This window comes from Triticum urartu, chromosome 3A (assembly GCF_056163025.1).
Source record: "Triticum urartu cultivar PI428250 chromosome 3A, HENAU_Tu73, whole genome shotgun sequence".
Taxonomy (NCBI): domain Eukaryota; kingdom Viridiplantae; phylum Streptophyta; class Magnoliopsida; order Poales; family Poaceae; genus Triticum; species Triticum urartu.
In genome coordinates, this window is record NC_141875.1 from 581,233,270 (window position 1) to 581,250,604 (window position 17,335).

General features: G+C 49.0%; 3 protein-coding genes across 3 annotated transcripts; 2 read left to right on the forward strand and 1 right to left on the reverse strand.

The window, feature by feature from the left end:
* Nucleotides 1-7,534: 7,534 nt before the first annotated feature.
* LOC125545210 (uncharacterized) lies at nucleotides 7,535-10,638 on the forward strand. Its single transcript, XM_048709095.2, has 3 exons — nucleotides 7,535-7,822; nucleotides 7,915-8,254; nucleotides 10,358-10,638. Exons 1-3 carry the CDS (start codon nucleotides 7,662-7,664, stop codon nucleotides 10,421-10,423), a joined length of 567 nt encoding a protein of 188 aa, XP_048565052.2. The 5' UTR covers nucleotides 7,535-7,661; the 3' UTR covers nucleotides 10,424-10,638.
* Nucleotides 10,639-10,874: 236 nt separating this feature from the next.
* LOC125545212 (uncharacterized protein At4g08330, chloroplastic) lies at nucleotides 10,875-12,091 on the forward strand. Its single transcript, XM_048709098.2, has 2 exons — nucleotides 10,875-11,279; nucleotides 11,380-12,091. Exons 1-2 carry the CDS (start codon nucleotides 11,221-11,223, stop codon nucleotides 11,819-11,821), a joined length of 501 nt encoding a protein of 166 aa, XP_048565055.1. The 5' UTR covers nucleotides 10,875-11,220; the 3' UTR covers nucleotides 11,822-12,091.
* Nucleotides 12,092-12,433: 342 nt separating this feature from the next.
* On the reverse strand, nucleotides 12,434-17,241 carry LOC125545209 (serine carboxypeptidase-like 27). The gene is made up of 9 exons (XM_048709094.2): nucleotides 15,349-17,241; nucleotides 15,176-15,271; nucleotides 14,969-15,061; nucleotides 14,712-14,797; nucleotides 14,374-14,634; nucleotides 13,530-13,657; nucleotides 13,348-13,443; nucleotides 12,902-13,007; nucleotides 12,434-12,806 (listed from the first exon to the last, which is right to left on the reverse strand). Exons 1-9 carry the CDS (start codon nucleotides 15,707-15,709, stop codon nucleotides 12,663-12,665), a joined length of 1,371 nt encoding a protein of 456 aa, XP_048565051.2. The 5' UTR covers nucleotides 15,710-17,241; the 3' UTR covers nucleotides 12,434-12,662.
* Nucleotides 17,242-17,335: the final 94 nt, after the last annotated feature.

Here is a 17,335-nt window from a genome sequence, read left to right on the forward strand (position 1 = left end):
TCTTTAAGAAGAAAATCGATGTGGATGGAAATGTTCAGATCCACAAAGCTCGGCTTGTCGCTAAGGGTTATGGACAAGTTCAAGGAATTGGCTATGACGAGACTTACTCGCCGGTAGCGATGCTGAAGTCCGTGAGAATCGTACTAGCTATAGCTGCATATTTCGATTACGAGATATGGCAGATGGATGTCAAGACAGCTTTCCTTCACAGAAATTTAACCGAGGACGTGTATATGATACAGCCCGAGGGTTTTGTCGATCCGACTAGCACTAGTAAGGTATGCAGGCTCAAGAGATCCATTTATGGGTTGAGGCAAGCATCTCGGAGCTGGAACATTCATTTTTACGAGGTCGTCACTGGTTTCGGCTTCATCAAAAGCGAAGAGGACTCTTGTTATACAAGAAGTTAAGTGGGAGCTCAATAGTGTTTTTGATCTTGTATGTGGATGACATACTACTGATCGGAAATGATATTTTGATGCTGAACTCGGTCAAGGAGTCATTAAATGGCAAGTTTTCGATGAAGGACCTTGGTGAGGCAATGTACATTTTAGGCATTAAGATCTATAGGGATAGATCAAGGAGGCTGCTCGGCTTTAGCCAGAGCACGTACATAGATAAAGTGTTGAAGTGGTTCAACATGAGTGAGGCAAAGAAAGGGTTCTTGCCACTCTCACATGGTATAAGGCTAAGCGAGACTCAGAGTCCTTCAACATCTGATGAGCGAAGCAGGATGAGTAGGATTCCATATGCCTCGGCAATCGGATCCATCATGTATGCCATGATATGTATGCGGCCCGATGTTGCTTTTGCAATAAGACTAACAAGTAGATACCAGGCCAAACCAGGTGAGAGTCACTGGGCAGCGGTAAAGAGTATTTTGAAGTACCTGAAAAGGACTAAAGAGATGTTCCTAGTTTATGGGGGTGAGGAAGAGCTCGTCGTAAGGGGTTACGCCGATGCTAGTTTCCAAACCAACAGAGATGATTGTCGATCACATTCCGGATTTGTGTATGTCATGAACGGGGGAGCAGTGAGTTGGATGAGTTCCAAGCAAGATACGGTGGCCGATTGTACTACAGAAGCCGAATACATTGCGTCTTGTGAAGCTGCAAAGGAAGGTGTTTGGATCCGGAACTTTCTGGATGATCTTGGTATTTTTCCAGCCTCGGTAAAACCGATGGACCTTTATTGTGATAATTCTGGTGCCATCGCACAAGCCAAGGAGCCGAGGAATCACCACAAGGTCAGACACATAGATCGGAAATATCACCTGATACGAACGATCGTAAAGAATGGTGATGTAGAGTTATGCAAAATTCACACGGATGCAAAATGTTGCGGATCCGTTGACTAAGCCGCTTCCACAACCCAAGCATGAGGGGCACGTTAGAGCTATGGGCATTCGATGTCTATTTGATTGACTCTAGTGCAAGTGGGAGACTGTTGGAGATATGCCCTAGAGGCAATCATGTATGATAATATTTCCTATGTGTTTATGAATAAAGATAGTCCTTGGACATTATCAATGATGTGTATCAGCAAGTACGTGATTTGTTTGTGGGACTATGCATTGTATGATGACTATCCTAAAAGGTCCCTAGTCGAAAGGGCTGTGTGGACGCGCAGCCAACTAGACTAGCATATGACACGGTCAATGGCTTGGTCTCACTAGCCATGGAGCATTAGATGCTACCGGATAATATGGACTTGGAAGGATCTGGTCGGATTCGACGTAGTCGGATCCGAGTCGAGATAAGGTCCGAGTCGGACAGACCCAACTATGAGATGCAGCGATATGTCATCTGTGAGTCTCTAGTACAACATATGTTCTATGTCCTAAGACCTGAGCTGGCGCATGTACTCGGGATGGTGACAGACTTGCTTTGGGCCGACCAAACTCTACTCCGTAACTGGGTAGTTATAAAGGTAGGTTTCGGTTTTGTCCAGAACCATGTTGCGAGACATGGTCGAGCAAGATGGGATTTGCCCCTCCGATCAGGAGAGATATACTCTGGGCCCCTCGTGTGATCCGACCAGGATAAGCATGGCCATGCGACAAGGATTATGAGATAATCCGGTTTGTGGTCGGCATCACTGGAACGAGAAAGAGGTCGGGCTAGCACAAGGATGACAGACTCGCCTTGAGCTCGACAACATATATCGTGTGGCAAAAGGAATGGAAGTATGATGTATAGGTTCGCTAACTAGCTTCATAGTCTGCTTCGTGTTTGGCATGCCTTGCTAGAGGCCGCTACCAACCGTGCAGTTCGGAGGTGATCCGAACTACGACCAAGCCGACTTGAACCTAAGGGGTCGCGCGCTTAAGGGAAGGAACCTACAAGGTCGGATCCGAGGACACTGGTCGGATGTGATCCGAACTGTATTTGGATTGTGGCCGAGTGGACTTATGGGCTTTAGGGTCCGTGCGAGGCCCAAGTGTTGAGCCCGTGACGGACGCCTATATATATAGTGGAGGTGCGGCACACTCACGGGGGTTGATCGCTTCGGTGCTGTCACTAGGGTTTGCATGTGTTGCGAATAGACACCTCCACTCGCCGCCGGTTGTGTGATCGGACCTAGCAGTCTGCTGCACGACGTTCCTCCTGCATGCGTGGATACCGTTAGAGGCGGTGCACTTGCGCCGCTCCGGCGAACCTGTACGTGGGAACCGACCATCGGTTGTACGAGGGAGATCGGACGAGGAGGAGACGATCCACGCGGACGTGCTGCCCCAACTCTTCTTCCGCTGCACGGCACTGCGCGTCTAGTGGTAACGAACTGTGATCCATCTCCCGTAGCATGTTCTTGGTTGTTCTGCGCATAGGAAATTTTAATTTGCAGTCAACGCACCCTACCGTAGATCCCAACAAATCTTCCATGGAGTATTCGGAGGAGGAGCCTGCCTTGCAATACCGAAGACAATACTGCGCGCCGGACTCATCGTCATTGACGCCTGGTTCAGGGGCTACTGAGGGAGTCCTGGATTAGGGGGTCTCCGGACAGCCGGACTATATCCTTTGGCCGGACTATTTGACTATGAAGATACAAGATTGAAGACTTCGTCCCGTGTCCGGATGGGACTCTCCTTGGCGTGGAAGGCAAGCTAGGCAATACAGATATGTAGATCTCCTCCCTTGTAACCGACTTTGTGTAACCCTAGCCCCCTCCGGTGTCTATATAAACCGGAGGGTTTAGTCCATAGGACAACATACAATCATACCATAGGCTAGCTTCTAGTGTTTAGCCTCTATGATCTCGTGGTAGATCAACTCTTGTAATACTCATATCATCAAGAACAATCAAGCAGGACGTAGGGTATTACCTCCATCAAGAGGGTTCGAACCTGGGTAAACATCGTGTCCCCTGCCTCCTGTTACCATCCGCCTTAGACGCACAGTTCGGGACCCCCTACCCGAGATCCGCCGGTTTTGACACCGACAGATGTCGAAACAAAGTTTCCTTGACGGTTTCCGTGAGTAAAGGTTGTATGTGATGCAACCAAAATGTTTTTGTCGATCCTAAGGATGCTAAAAGGTATGCAAACTCCAGCAATCCTTCTATGGACTGGATCAAGCATCTCGGAGTTGGAACATACGCTTTGATGAGGTGATCAAAGCATTTGTGTTTTATACAAAGTTTGCAAGAAACTTGTATTTGCAAGAAAGTGAGTGGGAGCACTACAACATTTCTGATAGGTATATATGGATGACATATTGTTGATCGGAAATGATGTATAATTTCTAGAAAGCATAAAGGGTTGTTTGAATTGAGTTTTTCAAAGGAAGACCTGTGTAAAACTGCTTACATATTGGGTATCAAGATCTATAGATATAGATCAAGACGCCTAATAATACTTTCACAGAGCACATACCTTGACATGATCTTGAAGGAGTTCAAGATGGATCAATCAAAGAAGGAGTTCTTGCCTGAGTTGTAAGGTGTGAAGTTAAGACTTGATGCTCGACCACGGCAGAAGAAAGAGAAAGGACGAAAGTCATCCCCTATGCCTTAGCCATAGGCTCTATACAATATGCCATGCTGTGTACCGCGATGTGCCTTGCCACGTGTCTGGCAAGGGGGTACAAGAGTGATCCAAGAGTGGATCATTGGACGGCGGTCAAAATTGTCCTTAGGAATAAGGAAATGTTTCTCGTTTATGGAGGTGATAAAGAGTTGGGCGTAAAGGGTTACGTCGATGCAAGCTTTAACACCTATCCGGATGACTCTGAGTAGCAAACCAGATACATATAGTGGAGCAACCATTTGGAATAGCTCCAAGTGGAGCATAGTAGCAACATCTACAATATGAAATCAAGATTTGCGAAGAACACACGGATCTGAATGTTGCGGACCCGTTGACTAAAACCTCTCTCGTAAGCATAACATGGTCAAACCCTAGAACTCATTGAGTGTTAATCACATGGTGATGTGAACTAGATTATTGACTCTAGTAAACTCTTTGGGTATTAGTCACATGGTGAGGTGAACTATGAGTGTTAATCACATGGCGATGTGAACTAGATCATTGACTCTAGTGCAAGTGGGAGACTTTTGGAAATATGCCCTAGAGGCAATAATAAAATGGTTATTATTATATTTCCTTGTTCATGATAATTGTCTATTGTTCATGCTATAATTGTATTAACCGGAAACCGTAATACATGTGTGAATACATAGATCGTAATATGTCCCTAGTAATCCTCTAGTTGACTAGCTCGTTGATCAATAGATGGTCATGGTTTCCTGACCATGGACATTGGATGTCATTGATAACGGGATCACATCATTAGGAGAATGATGTGATGGACAAGACCCAATCTTAAGTGTAGCACAAGATCGTGTAGTTCGTTTGCTAAAGCTTTTCTAATGTCAAGTATCATTTCCTTAGACCATGAGATTGTGCAACTCCCGGATACCATAGGAATGCTTTGGGTGTACCAAACGTCACAACGTAACTGGGTGGCTATAAAGGTGCACTACAGGTATCTCCAAAAGTGTCTGTTGGGTTGGCACGAATCAAGTCTGGGATTTGTCACTCCGTATGACCGAGAGGTATCTCTGGGCCCACTCGGCAATGCATCATCATAATGAGCTCAATGTGACTAAGGAGTTAGCCACATGATCATGTGTTACGGAACGAGTAAAGAGACTTGCCGGTAACGAGATTGAACTAGGTAGTGGGATACCGACGATCGAATCTCGGGCAAGTAACATACCGATGGACAAAGGGAATTGTATACGGGATTGATTGAATCCCCGACATCGTGGTTCATCCAATGAGATCATCGTGGAACATGTGGGAGCCAATATGGGTATCCATATCCCGCTATTGGTTATTGGCCGGAGAGATGTCTCGGTCATGTCTGCATGGTTCCCGAACCCGTAGGGTCTACACACTTAAGGTTCGGTGACGCTAGAGTTGTTATGGGAAATAGTATGTGGTTACCGAAGGTTTCGGAGTCTCGGATGTGATCCCGGACGTGACGAGGAGTTTCGGAATGGTCTGGAGGTGAAGATCGATATATTGGACGAAGGGTATTGAAATCCGGAATTGTTTCGGAGGTACCGGGTGACGACCAGCGTGTTCGAAAGGGGTTTCGAAGGCCCCGGCAAGCGTTGGGGGGCCTTATGGGCCAAGGGGAGGGGGCACATCAGCCCACTAAGGGGCTGAGCGCCCCTCCCACCCCATCTCACGTAGCTTGGAGAGGTGGGGGCGCCTCCCCTAGGGCAGCCACCCCTCCCGGCTTGGGGGGCAAGTTTCCTAGGGGTGGGGGCGCCCAAACCCATCTAGGGTTTCCCCTATGGCCGTCGCCCCTCCCCTAGGGAACCCTAGGGCACCTCCTCCACCCCCTTCCCCCTATATATAGTGAGGGAGAGAGAGGGAAACCGCACCCTTCCCCTGGCGCAGCCCCTCCCCCTCTCCCGCACTTCCTCCTCCTCCGTAGCGCTTGGCGAAGCCCTGCCGGAGAACCACGAGCTCCATCACCACCACACCGTCGTGTTGTCGGATTTCTCCCTCAACTTCTCCTCTCCCCTTGATGGATCAAGAAGGAGGAGACGTCCTCGGGCTGTACGTGTGTTGAACGCGGAGGCGCCGTTGTTCGGTGCTTAGATCGGAATCGACCGCGATCTGAATTGTTGCGTGTACGACTCCACCAACCGCGTTCTTGTAATGCTTCCGCATTGCGATCTTCAAGGGTATGAAGATACACCTCCCTTTCTCTTGTTGCCAGTATCTCCTAGATTGATCTTGGTGACACGTAGGAAAAAAATTGAATTATTTCTATGTTCCCCAACACCGTCGCCGCCGGTGATGGAGTCCGGTGGTCTTCTTCCTCTGCCCCGATCCGTCGCCGCCAGTGAGAGTTGCGAGAGTGGGGAAGAGTGGGGAGAGGGAGCGGTGAGGCTAATAACCGCCGGCGCTTCGGGAAGCAATGCGGCTTCTCGAGCATGGTCGCGTGCGTGCAGCCGTCGCCGCCCACGTGCACCGCTCGGGCCTGGCCCTGGAGAAACTGCCGATTCGTGCGTTCCCAGTGAACCAGGCCCAGAGGTGCTTTAAGAAGCGTGCGATGCAGGCCCAATAGTGTATGTGGGCTACCAAATAGGCTGATCTTTTCCCGCGCGGGCCTGGTCGAGGCCTATGCAGGCAACCAAACACGCCCTAGATGATATGTCAGCTCAGTCTTTCGAAGATGCTCATAGGGATAGATTGTGTGTATTTATAAGGTGAGTGTATGCGTGTATATAATGAGCGCTTGCGTCTGTATTGTGTTAAAAAAGGTGTGTCTAGGGCACATCTAGATATGCTCTAGTTATTACACATCTAAATGAGTGAATCAAGCATAAAGAAAAAAAGAAAAAAGAAAAGAAAGATTCACACGAATCTTAATGTAAGATCGATGACATATGATTTAGATGTGCAATACTTATGGCACATCTAGATGTACTTTAGCAAAACTATAAAAAAAACACTGCGATGCACCGCACCGTGCACGCTTCGGTTCCGGTCACGGGAAAACGTTTTGGGGATGGACGCCGATGCACCACACCGTGCACGCTTCGGTTCCGGTCACGGGAAAACGTTCTGGGGATGGAGGCGCTGGGCCTCCTACGCCGTGCGTGCCGCCACGACTATTTCTGTCGGCGAAATTGACTAATTTGAGGCGAAAATATTTCGTAAACTAAACTATTTTTTAAATAGTTCACACTGTTAATTTTTTGTGCAGCGTTCAACAGTAAGGCGCTGAATTTTAATGTGTAACTTCTTACAACTAGGCGTTGCACAGGTGTGGTGTCTTAGTGTTAGACACTGCACAATAGAATACATCGACTTACTGTCAGACGCTGCATATTATGGGTCAGTTGGATGAAATATTTCTAAAACAGTTTAGTTTGTGAAATAGTCTCTTTGTTTAAAAAAATTGTCTCTCAAATGGTTGTATCTAGCATCAATTAGTGTTAGATACATTTATTTGAGAGAAGGATAAATTTTTCCGGATGAAAGGAGTAGTTTCGCCTCAAATTTGTGCCTTTTGCCCTTCTGCCGCCGCAGCACGGCCACTGCTCCTTCCCCTCCCCCTCAACCTCCTCTCACCAACAGCAAGCGCGGCACAGCCGTGCGCGCCTAAGTCAAAGCCGCCTCGTCGTCGGCGCGGACGATGGAAACCAAACGGGAGGAGCCGAGGGTGGTGACGCTGCGGCCGGTGGAGGCCACGCCGGAGTCCTTCGCGCCCTTCGGGCAGGTCATCGCCGCCTCCCCCGACGGCGACCAGTTCGGCCTCCACGACGCCCAGCTCGACCTCAACCGCGGCATCCCTAGGTTCAATTCTCCACATCCTATTACCAACCAATCATCCTCTTCTACTCTGTACCGGACAAGATCAAAGATTCTGAATGTTTGTCCCCCCGCAGGTTCTACATCATGAGATTGGAGAGCAGGCCGCTCAGGTTCTCGACCATCACCCACCACGCCAGCGTCACGCAGTGCCTGGGCTCCATCGGCGGCCAGGACTGGTACCTCGGCGTGGCCAAGCCTTCCGTCGTGGACGAGCACGGTGGCCAGGATGGTGGCAGGGCTCCCGTGCAGTCGCCCGCCGGGCACTACTATCTGCCTCCGGATCCGTCCGAGGTCCGCGTCTTCCGGGTCCCCGGTGCCAAGTTCCTCAAGCTGCACGCCGGGACCTGGCACGCCGGGCCGCTCTTCAAGGCAGACACCCTGGATTTCTATAACCTGGAGCTCAGCGACACCAATGTGAGTGCTCCTATGTCATTGCGCTATTACTGTACTACTAGTTCGTTATTATTACTGCATTTAGTGCATCTGGGGAACAATCATTCCATCTGGCTTCTAATTTAATTCTAGGAAGTTTTGCCTAGCTTTGCAGTTGCAGTGTCATTGTTGGTTGGAATAAAACTGAACTTATTTGTTTCGTGTGTCTTAGAGCAGTAGAGCCTGACATATCACCGGTCTTAATTTTGAAATGCAAGAGAAATCACAACACCAAGATAAGAGCTCCTTTGGAAGTACAGAGTAGCTTCTACGGTACTCCCAATATAAGAGTGTTTAGATCACTAAAATAGTAATCTAAACGCTCTTATATTAGTTTACGGAGGGAGTACTACTGTAGACAATACTGAAGTTGCTGCCTCAATTTTCAGAAATTTCATGAGACAGTTTATAATACTACACGATTTTTTGTGCATTTTTTCACACTTTGCACACAAGCACGTCACCTAAAGTTTTACTACTAATTTCAGAGAGTTTGTCAGACAGTTCTTGACGAGTTCACAATTATGTACGCATTTCTATTATAAAGCATTCACTTAGTCCATGTGCTACTGCTACCCACAGTGGTACATTCACCCTGTCTTAAGTGAACTATTTTGAGCTGGACTTGGAAAACCGCCAACCTTTCTTATACTGCTATTGGTTGTAGAGTCGGAAGCCTATAAAAACTATTGCTGCTGCATTATTATCTTATATAGAAGTGCATCATTCATCCGCTGGAGTTGGAAACCAACCTATCCTAGATTGAATAGTCTAAAGTAAAGTTGAAAGCCCGATGTACTCCATCCAGAATTTTTTAATGGAAGAAATGTTGTGCACGAAGGGGAGCCTTGGCGCAGCGGTAGAGCTGTTGCCTTGTGACCATGAGGTCACGGGCTCGGGTATCCTTTAGAGTTTAGATCAAGAAGCCCAGTATGTTGTATCAAAAAGAATTCGGCCACGTAGTTGATTACATCTCCCTTACCAGAAGTTTGTTATACACATCAAGTCAAGTTTCGTATCTCGTCTCTTTAGGATGTGAAATTATGAAATTATAAAAATGTGTTACTTTAACCTGGAGCTGAGCAACAGCAATGTGAGTGCCATACTGCCATGCCATTGCACTATTATAAGTTCATTACTGCATTTAGTTTGTCTGGAAAACAGTTGTTCTATCTGGCTTCTAACAAATCCGAGGTAGTTTTGTCCAGCTTTGCAGTTGCAGTGTCCTTGTTTACTAGTTATAAAACTGGACTTAATAGCACCGACCTTAATTCGGAAATGTGAGGGAAACCACAATACTAACATAACGGTTTCGTTTGAAGGACCTTCTATGTTTCTGCTGACAATACTGAGGTTGCCGCCTCCATTTTCACAAGTTTCATGAGGCAGTTTAGTTATGATATACGGACATTTGTGTATTTTCACACTTTGCACTACCGCGTTACCTAAATTTCAGTTTCATAGAGTTTGTCAGACGGTTCATGACGAGTTTGCAATTTTGTACGCATTACACGTACGAGTCCATGTGCTACTGCTATGCACAGTGGTGCATTCATCCTTTCTTATCTTAAGTAAACTTTTGTAAGCTGCAGTTGGAAAACTACCAGCCTACCTTACCTTGGTAGTGAGTCGAAAGCCTGATAGAAGTATTGTAGAAGTGCATCACTCATCTACTGAAGTTGGAAACCAACCCGTTCCGTCCTGCCCTGTTCTGTCCTAGATTAAATAGTCTGTAAGTAGAGCTGAAAGTCTGATGTACTCCATCAAGATTTTCCTAATGGAAGAAATGCCGCGCACCCAATCTAAAACAACTCGACCGGGTACCATCATTCAGGCCGAACTCAAATTGTTGGCACTAAAATCGGTTGGTTCGTCCATGTAGCTGATCATCGCATCACATCTTATCTTACTTTGCTACCTCTGTTCCTAAATACAAGACGTTCGTGCAGTTTATGTAAATCGAACTGCAAAAACGCCTTGTGTTAAGGGTATTCAGGAAGAGAGGGTGTACCAATTATACGCATCCTCACAAAAGAAAAGTGTAACTTTTATCATCTGATCTGACCATACTTGTGGAATCTGCAGGACGTGGATCGCACCACGTACTACTTCAAGAAGCAGGACGGCGTGACCTTTGTGATCGAGGAGTGAGTGAGGCGCCGCACGTCGCGACCTGGGCGCATAAAGCCCAGCGCAGCGTGTGCCTCGCGGACGCTGTTCGTGCCACGTCTGTCCCTCTGCGTGATGAACTTCCAGTGTGTATGTATGTATGTATGTATGTATGTATGTATGTATGTATGTATGTACTCGCAATAATGTACTGCTACGTACTGCAAGCCATTTGTATACGTACTTATTACGTAGTACGCGTCAGCCGCTCCCTGGGCGTACCCTTATTTGAGTCGCTGTTGCTGCTGACACGCATCATAATACCGTGCCGCGCCGGCCATGCCCCAGCGAGCGAGCGGCAGCCGGCCGCGCCGTGCACATGGGCACGGAGGCCGGCGTGAATGCGGGGCCGCCGCCGGGCCCGGGCCCTCCCGGCGCGCGACACATGGCGCGTCCACTCCGACGGTGGGTGCAGGCCCCGTCGGCATCCCCGTCCGTCCGGCGATAGTTGGCGCGCCCGCAATGGTCAGCAGAGCAGAGCAAAGCACCCATGCCGATTACCCGGCGCCCCCGATTAATTAGCAAGGACTTTATATTAGGCGCACGGCGCGAGGTGGCGCGACGGGGGGCGCCGGACGACAAAGTGCTGCTAGTACTACTAGTACTCCCCGTCCGTCGGCTCGGCCCGATCAGCTCGCCACCAGCAAGCAACCGCTCTTTTTAGTCCCCACTCGCTCCACGATCCCTCCCCCACTCCGGCCGGCCACGCGCAAAGCGGAACGCTCCCCGACTCCGGCCAAGAGCTCCAGCGCCGCCGCCGCCGACCGTCGTTCGTCCATATGGTGAGGTCCAACTCCATCGACAGCTGCTACTCCTCCATCCAGGACGTCACCTACAGGTACCTTCCGCTTCCACTTCCACTTCCGTCGACGCTTCCATTTCTCCGCCGGCGACGGGTTCATTGACCCCTCCGGTTCCTCCTGGTTCGCCGGCGGCAGCTGCGGGTACTGCGGCTACGCGCTGAACCTGAGCTCGGCGGCGCGGAACACGGCCAACATCGGCTCCAAGTACGGCAAGCAGATCAGGAAGAAGGGCATCGTGGCCTTCGTCGCCGTCGACGAGACGCGCTTCACGCAGGCCGACGAGGTCACCTGCGCGCCCCGCCTCCGCCCCTGGACCTGGCGCCTCTTCCGGCGGAGGTCGCGCCTGCTCTGCGGCAAGTGCGGCGGCCGCATCGGCGCCGCCTACGAGGTCGACGAGGAGGACGAGGACCCCGCCGGCCTCTCCGCGTGCGGCGGCTCGGACGACGACGACGACGACCTGCGGACGAGCCCGGGCGATGATGTCGGCGCGTCCAGAAGGAGGAACTACCTGATCAGGATCGGCGCGCTGCAGCCCTCGACGGACGATCCTCCTCCTGCCGATCCCTTCTCTCTATGATATGATATGATATTGATATGACACACCGCTGCTGAATTTTGTTCCTTTGTTCATAGTGGAAGACGACCCGAGAGCTTGATGTGTGTAAGTTGATCCTGCTATAGTTTTTGTGTCCTGGTAATGGAGTGAGCCATGGTTGCAATTTTGAGCCACCTAGTATTTGTCAATGGCTTAATTCTAGCTTTCTGTGTGGGTTTTTGCTCTCTTGATATCTAAATTATGGGTTCTGTTTTGATTATCCACAGATAAATATATTTCAGTTTGTCATCACTGATTCCATAAGCTGGCTGACAAGATGAATCCATGTGATGGAGCATTGTTATGTTTATTATCACCATCAGTTCTTGTATGCAGCCAACTCGCTGCGAATTCCGAATTGGAGCACAACATTAAGGTTTGCAGTCAAGGCTCCAGGTAAGTCCATGCAAGTAGCACCTCAGTTAGTAAGTTGGATTACATGGTGAGAAACACCATTTTTCTGATCCAAGAATTTGTATATGCAAAATGCCAGTTACTCCCTCCGTCCCACAATGTAAGACGTTTTTGCAAGTTAAACAAGCTTGAAAAACGTCTTACATTATGGGACGGATGGAGTATTTTCTTTCTATGCAGTGAGTAAATCTGGAAATTATACTTCTCAAATAATCACTATATCATATACAAGGAGCTCTTTTAGCTGCAGTAGTACAAATGTCAGTTTCCCCTATTATCTAAGATACATACATTTTCAATAGAGATAACTGAATAAAATGTTGTGATGATCAAATCAAACAAAAAAAGAATGTGAAAAACGGTGAATATGGTTTTTGTAGTTTACACTATCATTTTCTGCTTCAAGTGGCTATTGAGTAGGCATCGGTGTGTCCTTCAAGAAGTGTCTGAATAGTATTAGTGCTTGTCGAGGCCGGTGCAGAGGTACCTCATGCCCTGCGCCTGCTACGGTAACGAGGGTTAGTCCTTTGTAAACTTGACTCCAACCTCCAACCTGCAAAACAAAGAGGATTATTGATATGGATCGAAACTGGTCTTTCTGGGACAGAATTTTCTCGATTTAGTGAATAGCCATTTCAGTGAACCCACCTTTCCATGGTCATACCAAGGGTACCAATTCATCAGCGTTGGCAGCTTCAAAGCGCTTATGGAATATCTTGTTGCGGTTACAGGAACAACAGCATCTGTATCCCCACTGCAGAAAGGTAAAATGCATGGTCAGTCATTATCCATGAGGTCAACATTATACAAACAGATTGTTTTGCAGCAGCTAGAAATCATTTCAGAATGTGATATTTTTGTTCCTTCCCTTAAGGGGCAATACTAAAAATGTATGGAGAAGATCTATACAGACAAGCCGATATCAATATAAAGTGGTAGTTAGATACTGCAGTCAGCCATGCAGAACACACAAAAATAATTCCCTAACCCAGAAACTAAGTTGGACTCCGTGTTAAACTGACAAAAACATATACTCGGTCATGAGGAATATAAGAAATCTGAAACAAGCAAGTGCTGGGCCTTCTGGCACTTACCTGAATACCCATATCTTGATACCTGCTGCAATTAACTCATGGTAGATAGGAAGCATAGATCTGGGGGAATCCGCCCAATACGATCCGACAATATCACTGCAATAAATAGGCAAATGAGTATATATATGCTTAAGAAAGGAACAGAACTTTAAGGTGTATTTTTCAGCTAAAACGATTTAAACCTGCAAGTTTTCCAAGGGTATTTAATTCCAGTTGTGTTAGCGTGTAACGCCGCCTGCACTTCTGGCAGATTGTAGTATATATTTGAATATCTTTCGGTGCAAGGATCATAAGCTCTGGACAACCAAGGCTGTAAAAAGTATCATCAGCTTAAATATATAGACGAACAATACAATCAAAGAATATCTAGTTCTACGACATACATCTATTCAATCAAGTGAAAATAACAATCCTGGGTAGATAAATAAGAATCAGAAATCAAACAAATAGTTCTAAGGCAATGCAAATTACTGTAGCAAATTGAATAAGCATCACGTTTCATGTCAGCATTCATGTATATCTGATCTAAAATACTTGGTACCACTATCGAAATTCAAGCAGTGTTAAATGCCACAGTTGCATGGAAGTGCATGCACTCTGTACAACACACAAAACAGAACCTTCTAAAAAACGCAAAACCACCTGATCGAACGTAATCGCCAAAATATAAATTTCCTCAACAGACAATTTATTGATTGCACCCATTACTTCAATTTATCAGACATTTGGTTTCTATATATTGGACCAATTGGACCCTCCTCAGCAGAGAACTACACTGAGCTGAACTACATTGCTCCTTATTCAGTCTAAAATGGCGGTCAACCTATTGGGCTGATATTAAATCAATTCAGTTCGTCTACCCAGTTTAGCATCTACCCTGTTGGGCTGATGTTTAACCAGCATTTTGTTATTGACATTGCACTTCTGCCTGCCCATAGAATCCATAGTCCAGTGTATTTTCAATGTAAGAACGGGAAATTTAAAAGTTCTAGACAGTTATAAATTTTTTAGAAACAAAGTACTTACATAGCGTCCTCCCAGGCCAAGTTTGAGAGAGGCTGAGCTATTGCAGGGCTTTGTATACAGGCTATAAGGGTCAATGTTGCCTTCTTCGGAACTAGCCAGGTTCAGGTTCTTGACACATTCAGGGGAAGGGTGCTCTGAGGAATCAAACAAGCATGTCTTCTTCAAATTGTGGTAAGTGCTGTCAGAGATCAGGCCATGACTCCACCAGTACTCAAATGTGCCAAGATAGTCATTGTAGTCATCCGTAACCGCATTCCCCACCTTAATTTTCAGGAATAGTAAGTTTTCGGGAGTATATTGGAACTTTTACAAGCAAAACATGGATTTCAAATGTTTACCACAAATCCTTTGAGGTTAATTATTGGATTGGCAGTGCCATTGTTCTTTTCGAATATGAGCTTGGCCAGCTGGGGAACATAATGCCCTGAAAATTTCAAAAATAAAAATAAAAATCAGTCTTCCATCAAGCAAAGAATCAGAACAGAAAATTCAAATTAGGCCCCATTTGGAAGATGAGTTTTCACCAATTCCTGCTAGAATTGAACTATTTCCTGTGAAAATTTTGCAACATTCCTGGATTACAAAAGTATAATACCTGCATAGCTCTCTCCAGCAATGTAGAACTCCCTGTACTTGTACTGCGGGAATCTCTCCAGCCAGTTCACCAGAAAAGCGTAGGCATCCAGTGCTACAGGACAGACAAAAATAGAGGCAAAGGACAGGAAGTTGGCATCAAAATTCCAAAGAATCAGTGTCACCGTAAAGCTCGAACGAAAATGGCGATGAATCTTCCATCAGTTACCTGTCTTGGCGTCTCCCGCCGTGTACAGATCCATGGACGTGTTGGAGTAGGAAAAGCCCACGCCGGCCGGCGACTCCAAGAAGAGCAAATTGGCCGCTGCAATCAAACACCATGTGTAAATGTGACGCTGCTGACTGAAGCTCAAGCAGCTGAAGAAGAAGACGGCTACGCACCCTTGTTCCATGAATTCTTGTTGTGGTAGAGCGTCCTCCCGTCGGGGCGGATGCGGAAGGGGCCGACCTCCTCGGAGGCGCCGTAGCCGACGGAGGAGCAGCCGGGCCCGCCGTTGAGCCAGAGGACGAGCGGCGCGATGGGCCCGGCCGCCGGCGCCGCCTCGACGAGCCAGTAGAAGAGCGCGCGGCCGCGGGCCTGGTTGACGGTGACGTAGCCCGAGTACTGCGAGAAGCCCACGTCGGGCGGCTGCCCCGGGAGCTCCCGGATCCGGTCGCCCTCCTGGTCGGCCGGGGCGGCTGCCGCCAATGACACCGACGCCGCTATCACCAGCAGCAGCAGAGCCGCGAGCCCGCGAGCCATCGGTGGCTAGGCGGAGCAAGCTCCAGTGGGTGGAGCTGGAGTGTGGCACACCGGGTGGTGGCGGTGGAGTGGAAGAGGCGGGTGGAGTGGAGCTTGAGCTTGCTTGCACTTGCGCAGTACGCAACAGTAGCTCGTGCTGCGACTGGCACCACCACCAGCACTGCTGCTGCCGATAGGAGGAGGGGAGGAGCTACTGTATAAGATACTGAGGGCCACCACGAGGGAAGGAGACCGGGTTGCTTGCATGGATTTCAGCAGCAGCAGCAGGGGATTTGATTTCTGATCCTTACGCCATGACAGCTAGCTCAGCTCAGAGGGGCCATGGCTCCGCTGGGTCCCCTGGACGGAAGCACTAAAGAAATGGAGATGGAGAGGACAGCCGATCTCGTCACATTCCCTTCTCATTCGACTCCTCTGACCAGCGCGCCCGCCCCCACGGTGGGTACAGGGAAGCAAGTACAGGAGGCGCAAAATGTGCCGAGATTTTCCGCTTGGAGGCGCGATGATTGAGCTGCGGCGGGGGGCAGCACAGCTCAGGGTGGCGGAGGAGGGAAAAGGGAGGAGGATCGGATCGTGTACTTGGCTGGGCTGGGCTGGGCTGGGCTGGGTGACTTGCGAGACTAAATTAGGTGCGGTGCTGCAGATCGGCTGCGGCTGGCTGGCACCGCGGTATCTGCTCGGGGTGCCGTGTCGGCAGCAGCGCAATAGTATAGTGCGTGGCGGCGAGCGTGGGTGTGTGAATGAGACGGGGGTGGGAGGAAGAAGATGAGGCTGCGATGGGGCACATGGGGCTGGAGCCTGGGAGGGAAACGTGGGGTGGTGGTGAGACTAGACTGGCAGTGGCGGGAGCTAGCGGGGCAGCGCCAAAATAATAATTCGCGGCGCGCATCTGCCCGCTGTGCGCCGCGGCAGCTAGCGGCGTCCCGTACGTCCTGCTCGCGCGCGCTGTGGACGAAAGGGGCGGCCGAACCACCGCGGGTGACCTGTGCTGGCTAGCCATGGTTCCCGATGCGCTCAGCATACGGGACATGGCGAGCCTGAGGCCCGCTGGTGGGTAAACTGGCCGGTTGACGACCCGAAGGAGCTGAGCTGCTGCTAGAAAGGAGAATGGGATTAAGAACCTGCCGCCTGCCTGCCGCTGTGATTAGCGGCAAAAGGGCTTTGCAGAGCTGTGATGATGGCTGGCGGTGGCACTACTAGACTGCCGGCGGCAGAGGGCAGTCTTCCCGGAAAGAATAACATGCTGACTGCCGCATGATTGCAGCGCAGCACGCACGGGGAAAGGAAAGAAAGCACAGAGATTGCTTCGGGGAACACGAAAGCGCCATGTTTGGTTCTTACACGCATACAGAATGCACTTCCATTTGGAAATTGGAACCCTTTTTTTGAGTAGTACGTATCTCACGTTGAGCTCTGCCAACAAACGAACGAGTGTGGTGGGGCTTGCCGTGCGTATGCGTGTCGCTACGGAGCGGAATGATGTCCCCGACGTGCGCGCGGGCTCTATGCAAACCTCTGGTCCTGGTCCCGACTCCCGACGTGTCGACATGCCAGATACCCAGAAGCTGCACGCCACGACGTCGGGGTGTGTGGCGCGGTACGCTGGCTGAACCATTTCGACGCTCT

Bases quoted from the DNA above. Each gene is read 5' to 3' on its own strand.
- LOC125545212 (XM_048709098.2), top strand. From the start codon at position 11,221: ATGGTGAGGTCCAACTCCATCGACAGCTGCTACTCCTCCATCCAGGAC. The intron at 11,280-11,379 runs GTACCTTCCGCT...CGCCGGCGGCAG, and splicing joins ATCCAGGACGTCACCTACAG to CTGCGGGTACTGCGGCTACG.
- LOC125545209 (XM_048709094.2), bottom strand. From the start codon at position 15,709: ATGGCTCGCGGGCTCGCGGCTCTGCTGCTGCTGGTGATAGCGGCGTCG. The intron at 15,272-15,348 runs GTGCGTAGCCGT...GTTTGATTGCAG, and splicing joins CAAGAATTCATGGAACAAGG to CGGCCAATTTGCTCTTCTTG. The intron at 13,008-13,347 runs GTAAGTGCCAGA...ACCTTTCTGCAG, and splicing joins ATCAAGATATGGGTATTCAG to TGGGGATACAGATGCTGTTG.
- LOC125545210 (XM_048709095.2), top strand. From the start codon at position 7,662: ATGGAAACCAAACGGGAGGAGCCGAGGGTGGTGACGCTGCGGCCGGTG. The intron at 7,823-7,914 runs GTTCAATTCTCC...GTCCCCCCGCAG, and splicing joins CTCAACCGCGGCATCCCTAG to GTTCTACATCATGAGATTGG. The intron at 8,255-10,357 runs GTGAGTGCTCCT...TGGAATCTGCAG, and splicing joins TGGAGCTCAGCGACACCAAT to GACGTGGATCGCACCACGTA.